We start from the raw sequence: 19,430 nt of genomic DNA on the forward strand, positions 1-19,430 counted from the left end.
GTGCTTCTTTGTGAAGAATCTTGGATTTATCCTAGTCTTTAAATCCGGAACTGTCAAGAACCTTCCAGGTTGTTTTAGCAAAATGAAGTTAAGCACACTAGGCAAAAGGAGAGCAGAACTTTGGTGAAGGGAAGCAGAAATAACACAGCTTGGATCAGGCTTTTGCTATAAAGGTTATCACCTGACTTTTTCAGGAAATCATGTGTTTATCATTAAAATGTACTTGGTGAGTGGGTGGATAGTGCTGGTTACAGACTCTCGACTTCCTCATAAAGACACACGAAAACTGTATTACGTGGTTTTTTATGATGATAGAGCACCATTTTTAATCATCTTGTTTTAAAACTTGAACAGTGAGATAAGAGTTGAAAAAGCTGTGGTTTTATGGCAGCCTATAATATCTCTGAAATTATCATCTTTGGAAGGAATAAGCAACAGAAAAGATGACTGTGAGCTGAGTACTTGATTCTATATTTGGCTTTTCGCCACTGCTGTGAGACCTGTTTAAAATAGACACTGTCAAAGTCAAAATCAGATGCCATGTCTGAATTTTAATAACATTCTCTGGTCCCTTTCCTACCACACCACCTAATGAACTTTCAGGGTACTAGTTCCAAATAGCTTCCAAGTAATTGTATTGAATTCAGTTCAGTTCAGTTCAGTTCAGTTCAGTTGCTCAGTCGTGTCCGACTCTTTGCGACCCCATGGACTGCAGCACGCCAGGCCTCCCTGTCCATCACCAGCTCCCGGAGTTCACTCAAACTCATGTACATCGAGTCGGTGATGCCATCCAGCCATCTCATCCTCTGTCGTCCCCTTTTCCTCCTGCCCCCAATCCCTCCCAGCATCAGAGTCTTTTCCAATGAGTCAACTCTTCGCATGAGGTGGCCACAGTATTGGAGTTTCAGCTTTAGCATCAGTCCTTCCAATGAACACGCAGGACTGATCTCCTTTAGAATGGACTGGTTGGATCTCCTTGCAGTCCAAGGGACTCTCAAGAGTCTTCTCCAACACCACAGTTCGAAAGCATCAATTCTTAGGCACTCAGCCTTCTTCACAGTCCAACTCTCACATCCATACATGACCACTGGAAAAACCATAGCCTTGACTAGACGGACCTTTGTTGGCAAAGTAATGTCTCTGCTTTTGAATATGCTATCTAGGTTGGTCATAACTTTCCTTCCAAGGAGTAAGAGTTTTTTAATTTCATGGCTGCAGTCACCATCTGCAGTGATTTTGGAGCCCCCAAAAATAAAGTCTGACACTGTTTCCACTGTTGCCCATCTTTTTGCCATGAAGTGATGGGACCAGATGCCATGATCTTAGTTTTCTGAATGTTGAACTTTAAGCCAACTTTTTCACTCTCCACTTTCACTTTCATCAAGAGGCTTTTGAGTTCCTCTTCACTTTCTGCCATAAGGGTGGTGTCATCTGCATATCTGAGGTTATTGATATTTCTCCCAGCAATCTTGATTCCAGCTTGTGCTTCTTCCAGCCCAGCATTTCTCCTGATGTACTCTGCATATACGTTAAGTAAGCAGGGTGACAACATACAGCCTTGACGTACTCCTTTTCCTATTTGGAACCAGTCTGTTGTTCCATGTCCAGTTCTAACTGTTGCTTCCTGACCTGCATATAGGTTTCTCAAGAGGCAGGTCAGGTGGTCTGGTATTCCCATCTCTTTCAGAATTTTCCACAGTTTATTGTGATCTACACAGTCAAAGGCTTTGGCATAGACAATTAGGATCCATTTATTCAGTTATCAGAAATTGATGTTTCTTCCTTGGTAGTAAGGTCCTTGTCCTTTGGGAGCTCATAAGCTATTTGAGAGACAGATAATACTGATATGTACTGATAGTCTAATGAGATGAATAACATTAGAGGCCATGCACAGAGATCACAGCCATCCTTGGGCTCTCTCTTGGCACGAAATTAACCCATAGACCCACATGTAGAATCCACACTGAAAACACTGTTCCCTGTTGTTATGATAGAGGTGCCAAAGGCTGCCTTGTCTGTCTATGTCCCTTTATTTACTATATATATGGACTATATACAGCCCATGGAATTCTCCAGGCCAGAATACTGGAGTGGGTAGCCGTTCCCTTCTCCAGGGGATCTTCCCAACCCAGGGATCGAACCCAGGTCTCTCCCATTGCAGGCAATTTCTTTAGCAGCTGAGCCACCAGGGAATCCCATATATATATATATACACATATAATACATATATATACTATATAAGATTTTTAAAAAATCTTCATTATACTTACAAGGAAACTGAAGAGAAAATGTACTGACATACATCCCCATAACTTTTCATTTACATACTATTTCAGTGAGTTGTTTCTAGCAGTCAAGAGTCAGTTTAGATTAATTCCATCGTTCTATGCAGACCATCAAGAATGGTCAATAAGTCCTAGCCTGGAAAATTTATTTAAAAAGCACCATCTATTTGGCACAGGCCTTCGTAAGTCTGTGTATCAATGACCTTCAGAAATTGATCTCAATTAATGATTATTGGAGCTAGCCAGCACTACTTAATCTTCACCCTTTTGTACTTAATTCCTTTAGCTTATAGTTCTGTTTCTTTACTATTCTGCATTAAATACTAATCATAGTTCAGTTCAGTCGCTTAGTCATTTCTGACTCTTTGCAGCCCCATGGACTGCAGCACGCCAGGCCTCCCTGTCCATCACCAACTCCCGGAGCTTGTTCAAACCCATGTCCATCAAGTTGGTGATGCCATCCAACCATCTCATCCTCTGTCATCCCCTTCTCCTCTTGACTTCAGTCTTTCCCAGCATCAGGGTCTTTTCCAGTGAGTCAGTTCTTCCCATCAGGTGGGCAAAGTATTTGGAGTTTCAGCTTCAGCATCAGTCCTTCCAGTGAACATTCAAGACTGATTTCCTTTAGGATAGACTGGTTGGGTCTCCTTGCAGTCCAAGGGAATCTCAAGAGTCTTCTCCAACACCACAGTTCAAAAACATCAATTCTTCGGCGCTCAGCTTTCTTTATGGTCCAACTCTCACGTCCATACATGACCACTGGAAAAACCACAGCTTTGACTAGATGGACCTTTGTTGGCAAAGTAATGTCTCTGATTTTTAATATGCTGTCTAGGTTGGTCATAGCTTTTCTTCCAAGGATCAAGCATTTTTCAAGTTCATGGCTGCAGTCACCATCTGCAGTGATTTTGGAGCCCAAGAAAAGAAAGTCTGTCACTGTTTCTATTGTTTCTCCATCTGTTTGCCATGGAGTGACAGGACCAGATGCCGTGATCTTAGTGTTTTGAATTTTAAGCCAGCTTTTTCACTCTCCTCTTTCACTTTCATCAAGAGGCTCTTTAGTTCCTCTTCACTTTCTGCCATACAGGTGGTATCATCTGTGTATCTGAGGTTATCGATATTTCTCCTGGCAGTCTTGATTCCAGCTTGTGCTTCATCCAGTCCAGCATTTCGCATGATGTACTCTGCATATAAGTTAAATAAGCAGGGTGACGATATACAGCCTTGATGTACTCCATTCCCAATTTGGAACCAATCTTTTGTTCCGTGTCCGGTTCTAACTTGCTTCTTGACCTACATACAGATGTCAAGGAGGCAGTAAGGTGGCCTGGTATTCCTATCTCGTTAAGAATGTTCCACACAAAGACTGTGTGGATCTTTAACTGTGATCCACACAGTCAAAGGCTTTGGCCTAGTCATAAAGCAGAAGCAGCTGTTTTTCTGTAACTGTTGCTTTTTCAAAGATGCAGCAGATGCTGGCAATTTGATCTCTGGTTCCTCTGCCTTTTCTAAATCCAGCTTGAACATCTGGAAGTTTACGGTTCACATACTATTGAACTAATTACAGTCAGTGTGATTACTAATGCCAGTCAAGCCAAATTTTCATCCTTCACTTCTTTGCCTTTCTGAATGCTGCTACTTGAAAATTTGTCTGTTGAGAATCACAGACTTCTATGGTTAGAGACCTTATTAGTTTATAACACCATCATTGATTAGCCAAGGAAATGGGAATCTTGGATATGTGAAATAATTTGTCAAGGATACACATGGAATTAGTGGCAAAGCCTGCATTCAAACCAAACCTAATTTCCAGGCCATTCCTTTGCTTACATATTTTGCTTTCCCAGGTCTTACTTTCTCCTTGGGTCACAAGGCTACTCCCACTCATTTTTTTCTCAGCCTTTTGCTCTTCAGTGGGACTGTGAAACTGCTCCCATACTTCCAAGTCTGTAGTAAGAAGGTGCATAAATCTCCTCTTGATCGTTCACTGTAGTTTCTTACCCATAGGATTTTTCCTTTTGGTTGTTCTAATTTCCAAATTCAGTTCCAGAGCTGACCTCTACCACCTTCCTCCTCTAAATTCGTCCTCAGCTTTTCTCCAGTAGTGACAGCATTATTCTTCCTAGACTTAGAGCCTTGGTGGTAGTAACGAATCAATCCTTTCTTCTTCTTACAGTCACCACACTCACTCTTAGAATTGTTTTTGTCCAAGACCTTTGCATTTTCTTTGTCTAAATGATTTCTAGCCTCTTCTACTCTTTTGGCTTTCAAGAAGCTGAACGGGTGTTTTGAAACTGATTCTACCATTTACTAAGCAAATTGTGTGACACAGCCTCTATTATCTATCTGTAAAGTGGGATAATACTGATCCTAAATTGTTGTCAAGATTAGCTGAAACAAGATACAAATTTTCAGTTAAGTTTAACCCATAGATGCTCAATAAATATTTGTGGAGTGAATGTTACTTCCCTTTTCCTTATAGCCATAATGAGTATATGAGTTTGAAAAACTTTTTTCTTAACTACCTAAAGAATAGATTAGATATTAATACTTGAAGTTTTTTTTTTAATGATCAGTAGTGTCTCCTTTGCTCTATGATCACTTCAGATGCTAATTATGGAAAGGTTTTTTTCTCTTGGTCTATTTTTATTTATAAAAGCTGTACTGAGATTCATTATTCATTCATTACTTTAGAATTCATCTTTGAAAATAATACAGTTCAGTGGTTTTTAGTATATTCATAAAGTTGTACAACCATCATCAGTATCTAATTTTAAAACATTTTCGTTACTCCAGAAAGAAACCCCATACCTCTTTGTAGTCATTCTCTGTTCCTTTGTCTCTATAATACCTGGCAACCACCTGTTTATTTTCTGTCAGTTCTGACCATTTTATATAAATAGAATCAGACAAGATAGGACCTTTTGTGTTTGGCTTCTTTCACTTAGTATAATGTTCCCAAAGTTCAATCCATGTTGCAACATGTGTTTAGAACCTCATTCTTTTCTAAGGGTGAATAATATTTCATTGTATGGAACAGACCACATTTTGTTTATCCACTCATCAATGGTAGACAACTGGGTTGTTTCCACTTTGGGGCTATTAAGAATAATCCTGGTATGAACATTTGAGTACAGGTTTTTATGTGGAAGTAGTTTTCAGATCCCTTGAGTATATGCTTAGGAGTGGTCTTAGTATAGAACTTTCAGGTGATGAAGCAAAAAAATTTTCATTTCAAAGCAAAGAATTCTAATGGTGAGAGAACTAAAGGTTCATATTTGGGATGTTTCCTTCTATATTGGTTCCTAAGATTAAAATTCTTTGCATTGGACCTCACAGAAGACTATAAATCAACAAAATCAAGAGCCTTTTCTGAAAGGATCAGCAATAATACAAATGCCTCTACATAATAAAGGGTGTTTGTATTAGCATAGGGTAACAAAGTAATCCCCAAATCTCAACTCTCATCAAAGTATTTATTTTCATTCACTTTATATCCAAGGTGCACTGCAGGAATCAGGAAAGGAAAACTCTCCTAAAGGGATGCAGATTAAGGAAAAGTTAGGTTAAGTGAATAAGAATCCTGTCTTCTGCTCTGCAGCCTGAGCCTTCACAGTGAGGGTAGGAACGTTTCCCTTTTCTCTGAGCCATTTCCCTTTCCAATAAAACTGACCTGAAAGATAGAGAAAGGGGGGCCTGGAAAAACTTTTGGAATGATGTTTCCATCCAGTTCAAGAGTAGGCTTCATTAGAAAGCCACAGAAAGGGAAAAAAACATCTTTGAAATAGAGCTCGGCTTCGAGCATCATATGGTCAGTCACACAGAGGTCACTAATTACTCTTCCCTTTCTTGTTTTTCAGTGAACGAGGTAATTGGGAGAGACATGTCTCAGATTTCCGTTTCCCAAGGGACAGGGGCGAGCAGGCAGGCTCCCCTCCCGGGTCCCAGTTCCCTGGATTTAGGAAGATCCGACGGGCTCTGACAGTGCTCACTGCAGCCTTGTGTCCACCATCATGTACTTCTCAGCATGTTTCTCTCCTTGGACCTTGGGTTTCCAACTCTGCAACCTTCAGGATGGAGCCAGGAGTTGGGATCACCGAATGTGGGGAAAGCAGCATTCCTCCAACTCAGGCCTTGGGAAGATTTTGTAAGAGAACAGGAGTAGTACAGGCTGTTTGATCTTTGGAGAAATGAGCTTTGCCTTTTATATTTAAATAGGATACTTTTATATGATGGGTGCTTTGAGTGTGAATGCAGCAGGCTCTCCATTTCAGAGGTGCTGCTTCTGCAGGTGACCTGGTTGCTTAGCTAGGATTGGTGATTTGTACTGCTTTAGGTCATTTAAAGGACTCTTTAGCTTTGATGATATTTTTAAAGTAGAAACTTTTGATAAAACTTTCCAGAGGTAAAAGAAAAAAAAAAACTACCCCAAGCCCACACCTATGCCTCAGAAACTCAGCATGTGTCCTGGAAGCCTTTCATAGATTCATAGGAAGTAAAGCCAAATGTAGCTCATACTTCTTTATAAAAGTAAACTCTTAGGTAAAATGAGAAGAGACCATTCCAATCACTGAAGTGTTGGAATACAAAATGACATTCCAGAGCATAGCATTTTTGTAACTTTTTAGGTAATCTTCCTGCTGTCTCTCCATACCGTCTCCATGTTGAAATTGCTTTTTTCCCCTCAGGGCCTTGGGTAAATTAACTACATGTAAGGGAGCTTTGAAAGATGGGGTTTTTTTTAGCTTGATATCTTTAATTCCTGCCATCCTACTAACAGGTAGGCTGTGGGGTATTTTTCCTTTTTATGTCCTCTGGTCCCAGACCTTTTCCAAGTGGAAGCATCAGCATTTGGCTGCCAGTCTCTTGATGGTTTGTTTAGGCAACTTTGCTGCTTCTAGCTCATCTCTATGGAGGCCAGGCTGTGTCAGAAGCCAAGCACAAATGAGCTATGCTTCGGGACCGGGGCAGAGGACCTGCAGGATTCCAGATGGGAAGCTCTTAAGATCTGCACTGGCATGGGAGGCTTTTCCCTCATTGTTTACAGCCTGAAATGATCCTGGCCTATCCTGCCCCATCCACATGGCATAAAAAACAACCTTTCCCTAGAAGGCTTTGAGGCAAATCCAAAAATGAGATACCATTGTAAACCTGACCCTCCACACCAAAGATGCCCTGGTGCTGCTGCTGGTAAGGCTGGTGCCCAAAGAGGGGCCAGCAAGAAACTCCAGCCTGCTGTCTACCAAAGGAGGTGCCCAACTTGGGTTCTCTTCAAACCCTGCCCTTACCTATCCCCTTAGTGGGATTAGTTTCCTGTTCCAAGGCTTGGGCCTATTTCAAGGCCCCTGAAGCTTGCAGTATGTTTTCAAATGAAATGTTGTACTTCTATTCAGGAAGCAAATTTTCTGAGTGCCTACATAGGAGAGACAGTGTGATGGGCTGGTCACAGGCTCCATTGCTGTTACCCCAGGGGATTGTAGGTCCCAGATGCCAGGACTCTCTACTGAAGCCAAGTGAGGCCTGGGTGGAGGGAGCCAGCTCAATGTCCACCATCTCTAGTCAGCCAGATAGGAACTGTTGACCTACAATGAGGTATGGTCTTTTTTTTTTCCTTTAAGCCACAATGTTTTCAATTTCTCCCTAAAATTAGTTAGAAAAAATGTCTATCTTTCAGCAAATCACTCTAGTCCTTCTTGGAGCCCAGTGTTTTCACATTTTCTTTGAACGTGAGTTTTGTGTCACGGAGTGTAGATAGATTTGCTTTGGGGCCTGTGGTTGGAAGCCCAGAGCTTCCTCTGGAGGGTTTTAGGGGGCTGACCCTCTTGAGATGGCCAGACTTTCCTCCGCCTTCACACCCCTGGGGTAGCCACCTCACATGGGGTCCTTACAAGAGCTTCCCTTGCAAGACCCTTTGGGGGTTGCTCTGTTGCCCTCAAGAATAAAAGCCTCTATGATCCAGAGTTGCTATGCACCAAAATTTGATGCCTTTTAAATACCTTGATGCCTGTAGCACTAGAAATGCTTTCCTATTTAAAATAAAAGTTAAATTTTAAAATAGAGCTTTGTATACTACATAAGCAGTTTTGTATCAGCTTTGTAAAAGCTTTGGTGTAAGAGACAGTATTTTTTGGCTTTGTAGACAGAGACCTTACTTTTTGTGCAACATAGTGGTGTTACAGCACACATCCACTGGACTATGCAATTGAACTCTAGTTACAGCACTGAGCAACTGGCACGTGCTAGCACCCGCCCCTGCCCGCTCCAGCCCTGCTAGACCGTGGGTTGAGGAATGGGATGAGCAGCCTTCTGCTTACTGGAGATGCACTAAGAAACTTGGCTGAAAACAGCATTTAAAGGAACAGATGTCTTCGAGTTCGAGTGTGGTGCTGCTGCCCAGGGTGCATCCCATACCTGCCCAGGGCTAGCTCCTATCAACAGAGCTTTGCTGAGTCCGGCTGTAAAGCCCTGTTGTTGATACCCAGAACAGATGGTCATCTGTATGGCTCAGGTGGGTTCAAGTTGAAACCTTGTATTTTATAAAATGGATGATGTTCAATTAAGGAACTGGTTCTTAGTTATGTTTACAGCACTTGAGATTGTGTTTTCTTGTACATTTTGTATTTTAAAACCTTTTATAGGAGTACAGTGCTCCTTACACAAATACAAAGGGAAGAAGCCAGCAATTCAGGCTCCTCAGTTACAGTGCTGAAATAATAAACGGTGACAGGTCAACAGTCTCCTTGAAATCTGCCTGAGTGTTCCTCTGCATGGGGCTGGTGTGGAGCCCCTCACTGTGTGCCAAAGGGAAGGGCACTTGGGCTTTTAAAAAGTCCATTTGGTTAGGAACCTTTATTTTACAGAAGAGAGGGTAGAATTCCAAATTCCTTCTGAAGCTTCAGTTGGGCACCCTGCAGTGGGTGCAGAGGACATTCCAAGGTGTCTGTTGAGTTCAGGAAAACTGACCTGCCCAAAGTGTGCATGAAAAGTAGGCAGAAGTCCCTTTATAAGTCAAGCCTGAGTTTTTCTGTGGGGGCCTTCTGCCCCCTAGTGTCCTCTGGGGATACTGCAGTACAGTCCATCAAAACTGTTTGTGATTTTTGCCATCTGCTATTCCTTGTGCCAAGCTCCAGGGGGGCCATCATCCTTAGGTGGGACCACCCCTGGCACAATGTGGTCACTGAGGTCCAAGTATCCTGGGGAGTGGGACCAGCACTCTTTGCTGCCCTGCACCCCGTCAGAAGGGACGGGAAGGTAGGACACTGGTATCTTTACTCAGAAAGAAGCTCCCTGGAGTCATACACTGAAAGCACCAGGGCTTACATTTTTTTTTAAAGAAACCAAGCCTGCTGTGGACATCAGCCCCCCCGGAACCTGTAGGCACAGGCCATAGCCAGAACAGAACAAAGGCTCTCTGGGTGCTACTTAAGGAGCCCAGATCCGACCACTGGGAGCAGGGTAGTGCCATTCCACCCCCAGCCCTGCATGCAGGGTCCAGCCGTCATCTCTGAGGTGGACAGGCAGAGCAATAAGTTGGGGGATGGAGCTGGGGCTTGATCTCCGCTGGGGGCCTTCTGAGAATTTTGAAAAGCCAGAAAGAAGCCACCAGGTTGAGGGCGCTGGTTCTCTGGAGACAGGAGAGTCCCATTAGCTTAGGACATCAGTCAGCTCTTACCTCCTGGCTCCCTCACCTACAAACACACCCATTCTTTGGGGGCCTGTAGCACAGTACGAGCTGGGTCACCAACAGGCATCAGGCTGGTGTAGTCATCAGGGGCTAGCTGTAGGAGGGACAGAGGTTTAGGCAGGGAGCCCCAGACTCAGCCAGCTTCCCCAGCACTCCAGCCACACCTCACCTGGTAGGCCTGGAAGACGCTGAGCAGATCCTTCATACCAGCTGTGTATGGGACACCCTGCATACGGACCAGGGCTCCTGGCTGGGACAACACGGAGGTGGGAGCAGAGGCCAGGGCTGCAGGGGGTGTGGTGAGGTAGCCCACAGTGGTGGGGGAAACGGGGGGGCTGGGGGGAAAAGGCAGGGATTTAGTAGTGTAGTCCCAGTTATGGCCTAGACTGAGCCCTACCCGCCGCCTCCCTTGCCTCTGCCTTGTGCTTGGTTCATTTCCTCCTCCCTGAAACCCCTGCCTCCACAGAGTCCTCCCTATTCCAGTATGTAGGTGGCATCAATCAGCCCCTAGTTGTCACTCCCTCACTGTCTCAGAATAAGGGAGCTCCAAGAGACCTTGAGTTACGTGGCCCAGGAAGGGGATCATGGATCTGAGCCTCCTGCAAACCAAGACAAGAGGGCAAGACTGAAGTTCTTTTAGCAGCAGGGTACCTGGGGTAGTACGCTGTGTAGTTCATGTAGAGTTGAGTGGCTGGCCCTGGGTAGTAGGCGACTGGGGTAGGAGCAGCAGGCACCCTGGCAGCTGGGAGCAGTGCTGAAGAGGGATACAGAGCTGCTGTCTCAGTGGGAATGAGGGTCGGGGTGGCCTGGAAGGTGGCGTAGGCGGGTGGTGAGAGGCCTAGAGGCAGAAGCAGAGAGTGTATCTGCAGGGAGCCCAGCACTGCCCTGGGTTGGGCAGCCAGAGAGGAGTCCCCCCACGTAGAAAGTAAGGGTGGTAACAGCCTGGCTCCCACATGCCACTTCTTTGAAGGCCCCAGCCCCTGGGACACTCACAGGGCAGCTTGCAGGGTGGAGGGGACATGCCACTTCGGCCCAAGGTGCCCCCCATCAGGACACGGCTCATCTCCTCTGTGGAGCAGGGGACTACCTCCACATAGCGTTCCTTCATTGCTTTCTTATGGCAGCGCTGAGCAGCAGCTAGGGCCCGCTCTGCTGATGTCATCTGGATGAAGGCATCACCTGACGGCCGGCCCTGTGCACACCACCTTGTGAGCTGCCTGTCATGTGCAAGGATCCCTTACTCCTAACCATGCTGCCCCCCTGGCCCCCCTGGGCAGCAGCTTTACCTGCTGGTTGAGCACCATGTGCACACCATGAGGCCGAATGTCAACTGCTGCCTCTCCCAGAAAGCTAAGGATATCTTCAATGGTGGCTGTGTAGGGCAGGCCTCGCAGGCGTACACAGTCTCTCCCGGTCCCAGCTGCCAGTGGGAAGGGGATGGGCAGCAGTGGAGCAGTCAGGGTGGGAAGGAGTGGGCTGGAGGCGTAGCGGTTCAGGACCTAGAAGGAAAGGAAGCAGCAGGCTGATTATGCCAAGGAGGGCAAGGCCAAGGCAGGGAGAGAAGGGGCACCCTGGAGAGGTACATGGGTGTGGGGCATGGGGCCTGGGGGGCTCACCTGCTGCACCTCAGCTGCAGTGCTCCGGAAGAGTTCAATGTATCGCTTACCCAGCATGCCTTTATGCCTGCGTAACGCAGCCTGTGCCAGCTCCTCACAGGCGAAGAGGGCAAAGGCATCACCCGTGGGCCGGCCATCAGGGTGGCGCACAAAGAGCAGCCCATCAGCGCCCCCTGTCACTGGGCACTCTGGCCCCAGGAAGCCTAGCACGTCTGCTGGCCCAGCCGAAAAGGGCAGTCCCCGCAGCCGCAGGATCACTTGGTCTTCCCGTGACAGGAAACGCGCCACCTCTAGTGATGTGCCTTGGGGGGGGGGGGGGCGTGGGAGTCACCTACTGACTTCATCTGTGCCCTTCCAAATACCCACCCACACCGGCACCCAGGGAAGCAGGAAGGCAAGAGGCATGAGGAAACAGGACATATGTCAAGAGCCAGGGGGCACTAGGCACTTTCGGGAGCACACTCACCCCCTGCGATCTTCACAAACTCCTCTCCTGTTGCTTTATACACCTGTGGGGACAGCCCATGGGTCTCATGCCTGCCCAGCCTCAGCTCTGTCCTGCTCTGCTCCCAACCCTAGAGCCCCACCTCGATATAGCGGACGCCCATGTGATGCTTGTGTCTCTGCAGCGCTAGGTCCCGCTGTTCGCTGTCCACAAAACGGATGAGGGCCTCACCATTTCTGCGGCCCTGGGCGTTGAGGCACAGTGCTACACCACCCCTGCAGAGCCAGCACTGCGTTAGTCCCTCCTGGGTGGGCCTGCCCTCCTGTGCCCATCTACCCTGCTGTACCTACCTGGCAATATTGAGGCCTTTGAAGAATCGAGCCACGTCCTGGTCTGATGACTGCCAAGGCAGCCCACGAGCCCGAACCACAGTCTCGCTGTCCACCACGTCAGCCTTGCTGCTGTGGGGGCAAGGCACAATCAGAGCTGTCCAGCTGCTGTCACCCCCAACCCTGCCCCCTCCCTCACTCACCAAGGCCCTGTCTCATATTTCTGCTTCACCCCTTCAGGCTTCACAAACAGTTGACCTGAGAGGAGATAGCATGTGGGTCAGCAGGGTCTGGTGAGGGAGGGGTGTCTCCCCACCAAGCTCTGCAAAAAGGACAGTTGAGGGGGATGAGGAGGCAACAAAGGGGCTTCACCTGTGGCCTCTCAGAGAAGGTGACATGTGGGGAGGGGAACTTGGAGGAAGAAAGAGGCAGGCATTCACCCAGCCGTGAGAACAGGTGAAAGGTGGTGAGGGGAACCTTACCGCTGGGACTTTCAAGCAGGTGGAGGATGATGGCTACCATTGTCTTCACTTCCCACACCCCAAAATCATCCTCTGTGGCATCTGTCTCCAGCCCCAACTCTATGAGCAGAGAATAACAATGAGGAAATCCCAGCACAAGAGGGCAACTGGCATGTCCCACTGAAGCTCACAGCCCCTACATAAACACACACAGAATCCCAGCAAACACATTTGTTTTGGCTTGGCTCATCTGTGCCATTACAGGTCCGCAGCCTAGATAAATGGAGATACATGCCTACATTCCAAATGTGCCCCAGCACAGACACAGACTTGCAGTCAGGGGTTGAGCGGTTCATGTAAACTTGCATGTGTTCATCCAACCTGCCAGCATGCACATACTCAAGACACATTCAGCTTGCAGCCACCCTTCCACCCTCACTCTGCTGGGTCACAGATACCCTGTGCCATGGTGGCCACGGTGAGGTCCCTGGCAGAGCAGGCACTCGGGTGCTGCACGTGGAACTCTCTGCGGAGGTCGTAGAAGGAGAAGAAAGTGTCGGGGAGCACCAGGTTCTGGGGGCACATGGGAATGGGGATGAATGGGGGAACTGAGCTGCCCTGGCCTCCCGCCGCCCCTGGCCCTGTGAGAGTGGGCATCCTGGCAACTGTGCCCCCTGTTGCACCCTCAGTGGTGGCATACCTTCCTGGAGGCTTCAGGGTGCAGGACCTGTCGCAACAGTTGCTGCCCATCAGTGCAGAGCATGTAGGGGCCCCCGCCCAGCAGAGCCACATCCCCGCTCACCAGCTGTGAGAACTGGGAATAGGGAGTGAAGAGAGAGACAGAGGGACTCACAGCCAGGTGGGCAGGGGGAGGGAGGGTGCAGGCTTGCAAAGCTGGTTCAGCCAGATGTTCAGCCCTTCCCTGCCTGGGGAGGAGGCTGCCACGCCTGCTGGGCTTGGCTCTGTGTCCCACCCGCTCCCTCCCCATCCACTGTCACCTTCTCCAGGCCAAATGGGAGCAGTCACAGATCACCCAAGCCCCCATCACACACACTCCAGGAGTCTGGAATGGGGCCAGAGCAAACACCTGGTGGAGTGGGACAAGTAGGTGGGGAGGGGTGGGACAAAGCAGGTTAAACCTGTCCCTAGCTAGGCACCACCCTCAGACAGGTGAGGGAGGCCCAGTCCTGTGGGAGGCCCAGCCTGCTCATGGTCAATGGCAGCCCCGCCCCTAGGTCTGACCAACCCAGGAGCCGAGAAACTCCAAGGACAGCGCTCCGCACCTGAACGCCAGGGGCAGCATGAGCTTTGACCCAGACCCGATCGACCGGCTGGCACTGAGGTGTTTGCTCATAGAGGGGGCGGGAAGCGGCCCAGCCCCTCCCCCATTCTCATCCCCGCCGGCGAACACGTATGAGCACAAACCACAGGCCCAAGAACCTTCCCTAGCCCGAGCTTTCCCATCTGAGGCTAGCAGAGCAAGGCGACCCAGCCCACGCATCCCAAGTGGGGGCTAGTTTGGGAGTCCTGGAACAGACTCAGGTTCCACATCGTTGTGCCTGTTTCCTCATCAGGAACCACCAAAGTTGTCGGAAGATAAAAGAATTTGTGCTAGTAAAGCACTTTCACTCATTCCACCCAAGAGTCAGGCACAGGGTGAGCGCAGTAAAGAAGATAAGAAAAACAGCAAAGGGAACCGCCTTCCACTTCAGCCAGGCCTTTGCACTCAGGAGCCAGGTAGCCCCCAGGCGGGGTCCGGACAGCGCCCATGCCTGGCCAGCCGACCGGGACAGGCCTGGACGAGCAGCTTACACCTGGCGGCGTCTACCTCGGGGGCAGACACCGCCCTACGCCCCCGCTGCAGCGTCTCCCAGGCCGGTGGGTGGGCCGAGGACACAAGCGGTACGGATCGTGACCTGTGGCCAAGTCTGGGCCCCTCGGCCCTTTCAGCTTCCGGCTGCTGTTTTGGACGACCTGGCCAGGCAGGTTCCCAAAGCTGTCTCACCTACCTCCCCCCGCAGGCCTGGGACTCTGGGAGGGGTCTCGTAGCCTCCATCTCCACCCCTTCATTAGGAGTGGATCACTGTGAAGTCTGAAAAGACGCCCCCCTGGAACGGCCGACACATGCGGACACACGCATATTAGGGAGTCGCTGAAAGTTTCAAACAACAGGAACCCGTCCTACCACCCTGGCCACTTGGCTGTGGTGCGCCAGGCCTCCCCTCCTGCCCCCTCTCCCGCCGAGAAATGTCCCTGCAGCCCGGCCGTGCCTCCATTCACCCCAGCCCCGGCGCTCACCTGCTGCAGCACTTTGTCCAGCGGCTCGGCCCGCGCCAGGCTGTCGGAGCTCAGGCCGCTCGCCTCGCGGCACTGAGGGCTCAGCGCGGCCGCCTCGGCGCGAACCAGTGACTTATGCAATGTCCCCACCTGCGAACGGCGGGGAAAACCGATCAGCCACTGCGCTCCTGGGATCCCGAAGCTCTCTGGAGATCTCAGTGCCCCCTTCCTATCCTACCTGGCGGCTCCGCGGCTCCACCACTTGCCAGACTAGGAGGATTAAGTCGGTCTCGTCGGAACCCAGGTCCGGCCCCAGCGCACCGGCCGTGGCCCCGAACAGTACGACCAGGGGTCCAGGCCCGGGACGGGGGTCGGCAGCGGAGTCTGCAGTGGGGTTCGGGCCTGGGGGCGGCGGCTGGGGTGGCGGCGGAGTCATGGCCGCAGAGGAGAGGGGCGCTCGGCCAGACACACGCGGATCGACGAAGCGCACGCAAGCACCGACCGACGGCAGACGCGGCCCGGCTGGGGCGGGACACCGTGTGTTGGGGGCGGCACCTGCGGCCCGGCTGGCGCAGTGGGCGCTGCTGAGACCCGCCCGCGGCGCCCCGCGGGGCGGGGCGGCTACCGGCCCCCGCCCTCTCTGGGCGAGTTACCTGTCGGCCCCGCCGGCCACGTGATCGAGGGCCCGGGAACGTTGGGGGAGGGCCGCTAGAATCCAGCCCTGGACGCTCACACTCGCTCTCCCGGCCTGGGCTCGCGCTCAAGACCCAGACTCCACTCCCGCAGCCGACCCTGCCTGACTTCTGGGGCGACCCCCCATCCCCTCCCACTCCCCTCTCCCACCAGGGCTCTACCAAGGAAAGTGCAAAACTGGGGCCTTCTTCAGTCCGTAAGCGGCAGCCTAGAGGTTGTAGGGGGTCACGACGGCCGGTCTGGAGGGGTAAAGTCAAAGGGGAGGTAAGAGTTACCAGGTATCACCCCAAGGCTTATGGGGTGATTGCCAGAGGTGGGAGGAGAGTGGCAGGAAGCACAAGAGAGCACTAGAACCATCAGGGGATTCAGGGCAGAGTTTGTGAACACAGGTGCGAAGGCTGGGCCTTAGCCGGGCTCTTGGAAGTGCCTGCGATGCTAGACCGCGGTCGGACTTGCGCAGGCCTCGTTTCTCGGGAAGGAAGAAGCGCGTCTCCCACATCCCCCGCCCCAGCTCCCGAGAGCGGGCCTCTAGACGGCGCTGAGCCGGACTGCCCCAGCAAGGAGCCTCGCCCCCACCCGACGTTAGAGCTGCGGTATGCTTTCGCCCTTCCGCCTGGATAACAGGCCTGTTGCTGAGTTGAGAGCGCGCTAGCCGATGAGGGCTAGCGGCGAAAGTGCAATGTGCTCAAGGGGGCCGCAGATCCTCCATCTCTTCTCTTCTTTGGACAGTCTCTCGTGGAGGGCTCCCAGCACCCTTTCGTCCCGTCGGGCTTGGTGAAGCTCCTTTACGGTGAGTTTCCGGGCCGCCCCGGACTTCCCCAAATTCTCCCGTTTATGTGACTGAGAAACTGAAGAAGAATCCGGTGAGAAGGGGCTCCAGCCCAGCGAGAGTAGACACACTGGGTTGCGAAGCCCGAGCTGGAATTGGGGCGCGAGCCGCATTTCACGCTTTCAGAGAAGCTGGGCGCTGCGTTCTGACTTTCGGACGAATGAGAGCGAAAAAGCCCGGCGTAGAGGAGGCGCCTCCGAAGCCTTACCCTCTAATACACACTGCACCGCGTCCCCACTAGGCGGATGAAGAGACTGAGGCCCCCGGGACACGGCGGCTGGGAAGCAGACTGGCCTTCCAGCGGCTGCTGGCGACCCGCTTCATCTTTGAGTGCAGGCGAGTGTCCGCGCTTCGCTGCCCCAGGTTAGACCGCCACCCAACTGCCAGCCCGCTGACCCCACCCCTGGACTCACTGAGCCAGTTAGGCCCGGGGGGAGGAGGAAAATCGCTCTTCGGGCACCACCCTCCTCTAGATAAGCCTGGAATGTCAAATATTTGTTCGGTGGGCGGGACGCAACAGGGAGGTAAAGCCCTCCCTCACCCGACTAGGAGAGCTCGTGTGCCAGGCTGAGTCCGGTCTTCCTCCCGGCCACACCCTTGCAGCTAATTGTCAACTCTTCGCTTGAGGTGGCCAAAGAACTGGAGTTTCAGCTTTAGCATCATTCCTTCCAAAGAACACCCTGGACTGATCTCCTTTAGAATGGACTGGTTGGATCTCTTTGCAGTCCAAGGGACTCTCAAGAGTCTTCTCCAACACCACAGTTCAAAAGCATCAATTCTTCGGCGCTCAGCTTTCTTCACAGTCCAACTCTCACATCCATACATGACTACTGGAAAAACCATAGCCTTGACTAGACGGACCTTTTGGCAAAGTAATGTCTCTGCTTTTGAATATGCTATCTAGGTTGGTCATAACTTTCCTTCCAAGGAGTAAGCGTCTTTTAATTTCATGGCTGCAATCACCATCTACAGTGATTTGGGAGCCCCCAAAAATAAAGTCTGACACTGTTTCCACTGTTTCCCCATCTATTTGCCATGAAGTGATGGGACCGGATGCCATGATCTTCGTTTTCTGAATGTTGATCTTTAAGCCAACTTTTTCACTCTCCACTTTCACTTTCATCAAGAGGCTTTTGAGTTCCTCTTCACTTTCTGCCATAAGGGTGGTGTCATCTGCATATCTGAGGTTATTGAAATTTCTCCCGGCAATTTTGATTCCAGCTTGTGCTTCTTCCAGCCCAGCGTTTCTCATGATGTACTCTGCATAGAAGTTAAATAAGCAGGGTGACAATATACAGCCTTGACGTACTCCTTTTCCTATTTGGACCCAGTCTGTTGTTCCATGTCCAGTTCTAACTGTTGCTTCCTGACCTGCATACAGGTTTCTCAAGAGGCAGGTCAGGTGGTCTGGTATTCCCATCGCGCTAGGTCCTTTTTTATTCATCATTCAGCGCAGGTAGGTCTCAATGTCAGGTTCCTGGGGAAGCCTCCCGCTCGAGGTAACCCCTTGGTACCTCTAGCCATCCTGAGCGCATTTCCATTGGAGACACATTCATAAGTGTACAGATCCTTGAGGAGTAGTAAACCCAAGCATGGGACGGCTCCCCCAGATACCCGCGCACCTGTCCACCCCTTATCCCCCAAATGATAATTCCTGATGTTAGGACTCTTGAAAAACTAAAATTTGTTAAAACTACATTGGTTCCCCTGCTTTGCTGAGCTCCCTTACTCATTTTCAGATGGTCCTCCCAGATCACCCCATTAATACTAAACAACCCACATTCCTGTCCCCCAACTGGCTCTCATGTCTTCTGCCACCACTAAAACAACTCCTAACACGATTTATTGTCTCCCTACTCCACCATCCATCCCCTATCCATCCCCCACTGCAACCCAGCCCCATGAGAATATCCTTGAGGAAAGGCTTATCCAAAATCTATCACTGGATCTGCTGGGCACATAGTAGTAACTCAAGAATGAATGAATGGTTGACTAAGCGCTCTTCCCATATTCCATTAAAAGTAACCTTCCCTGTGACCACAGGACCTTTGTACTAGAGTCTCATCTGTGCCCTTTCCTCTCCTTCCAACCCGCCCTTGCCCTAGCTAACCCCTGCTCTCCCTCCAGATTTTCCCCTCAAGGCACCTCCCTCTGTAGCAAGGGTACCCACTGTGGTTTGAGATTTCTGTATTTCACTGATAAATGTCCCCCATCCTCACTCTGCTCTTAGCTAGTGTTCACAAGTCACGAATGAATGAATCAGAGATAAGATACGCGAGAGACATCAGCGAGGCTCCAACGGCACAGCCAGATTCCTTTTCCAAACAGTACTTTGGGTATTCAGGAAAAGCAACGTGGTCCGGTGAGCCTGCCCGCAAGCTAGCGGAATCCCGTCCTCACTGCAGCGCTTGGAAGCCTGCCACTAAGGCAGTGGGCGCTCCAGCTGCAGGTACGTGAAGGTCTGAGCAGATACAGAGTGGGGTTCATCACCTGAGGAGTGTGGCTTTTCTCGTGGAACTCCAAGACGAGTAAATCGTCTTTAAATGGTGTAAAATCACTCTCCTCACTCCCAGGAAATATTCCGGTGTCGGAGGATTTGAGGCTGAGCGCTTGCCTGGGGTCCATCGTGGCGATCCAGAGTCGCCAGCCCAGGCCCATCCCCACCCTCAACGGCCAGCGGCCCCCAGCTGGGCCAGCTGCGACCCTTTCTTACCTATTCTAGCAAGCCTCCAGAATAGCTAGCGCACTGGGTTCCCTGGAGTTTCCATTTCCATGCATTTGCTCCGCGAATATCCGCTGAGTACCCACCAG

General features: G+C 50.4%; 2 protein-coding genes across 19 annotated transcripts in view; one reads left to right on the forward strand and one right to left on the reverse strand.

Annotated features, from left to right (window-relative positions):
* The window catches only part of NFATC3 (nuclear factor of activated T cells 3), a 94,479-nt gene extending 85,457 nt beyond the window's left edge, over positions 1 to 9,022 (forward strand). For all 6 annotated transcript variants that reach the window (XM_086351364.1, XM_086351365.1, XM_086351371.1 and 3 more), the window contains one exon: positions 6,146 to 9,022. In XM_086351364.1, the coding sequence (XP_086207490.1) occupies positions 6,146 to 6,267 (122 nt within the window). In that variant the 3' untranslated portion in view covers positions 6,268 to 9,022. The remainder of the gene's footprint in view (positions 1 to 6,145) is intronic.
* ESRP2 (epithelial splicing regulatory protein 2) lies at positions 532 to 15,626 on the reverse strand. Of its 13 annotated transcripts, none has more exons than XM_086351380.1 (16): positions 15,336 to 15,626; positions 15,119 to 15,247; positions 13,521 to 13,634; positions 13,279 to 13,393; positions 12,842 to 12,940; positions 12,563 to 12,617; positions 12,381 to 12,491; positions 12,173 to 12,305; positions 12,052 to 12,094; positions 11,586 to 11,887; positions 11,256 to 11,468; positions 10,963 to 11,161; positions 10,621 to 10,723; positions 10,139 to 10,304; positions 9,958 to 10,063; positions 532 to 1,820 (listed from the first exon to the last, which is right to left on the reverse strand). In XM_086351380.1, the coding sequence occupies exons 1-15, from the start codon at positions 15,531 to 15,533 to the stop codon at positions 9,974 to 9,976; spliced, it is 2,070 nt and encodes a 689-aa protein (XP_086207506.1). In that variant the 5' UTR covers positions 15,534 to 15,626; the 3' UTR covers positions 532 to 1,820; positions 9,958 to 9,973. The 13 variants fall into 13 exon arrangements, with proteins under 13 accessions (XP_086207506.1, XP_086207508.1, XP_086207504.1 ...); XM_086351382.1 differs by lacking the exon at positions 532 to 1,820 and adding an exon at positions 5,748 to 6,418 and having other exon boundaries at positions 12,381 to 12,488; XM_086351378.1 differs by lacking the exon at positions 532 to 1,820 and adding an exon at positions 5,748 to 6,418 and having other exon boundaries at positions 10,621 to 10,807; positions 12,381 to 12,488.
* Between the last annotated feature and the right edge of the window lie 3,804 nt (positions 15,627 to 19,430).

Source organism: Bos grunniens, chromosome 18, assembly GCF_055505025.1.
Source record: "Bos grunniens cultivar Pamir isolate PY7600 chromosome 18, Bosgru_T2T1.0, whole genome shotgun sequence".
NCBI classification, from domain to species: Eukaryota; Metazoa; Chordata; class Mammalia; order Artiodactyla; family Bovidae; genus Bos; species Bos grunniens.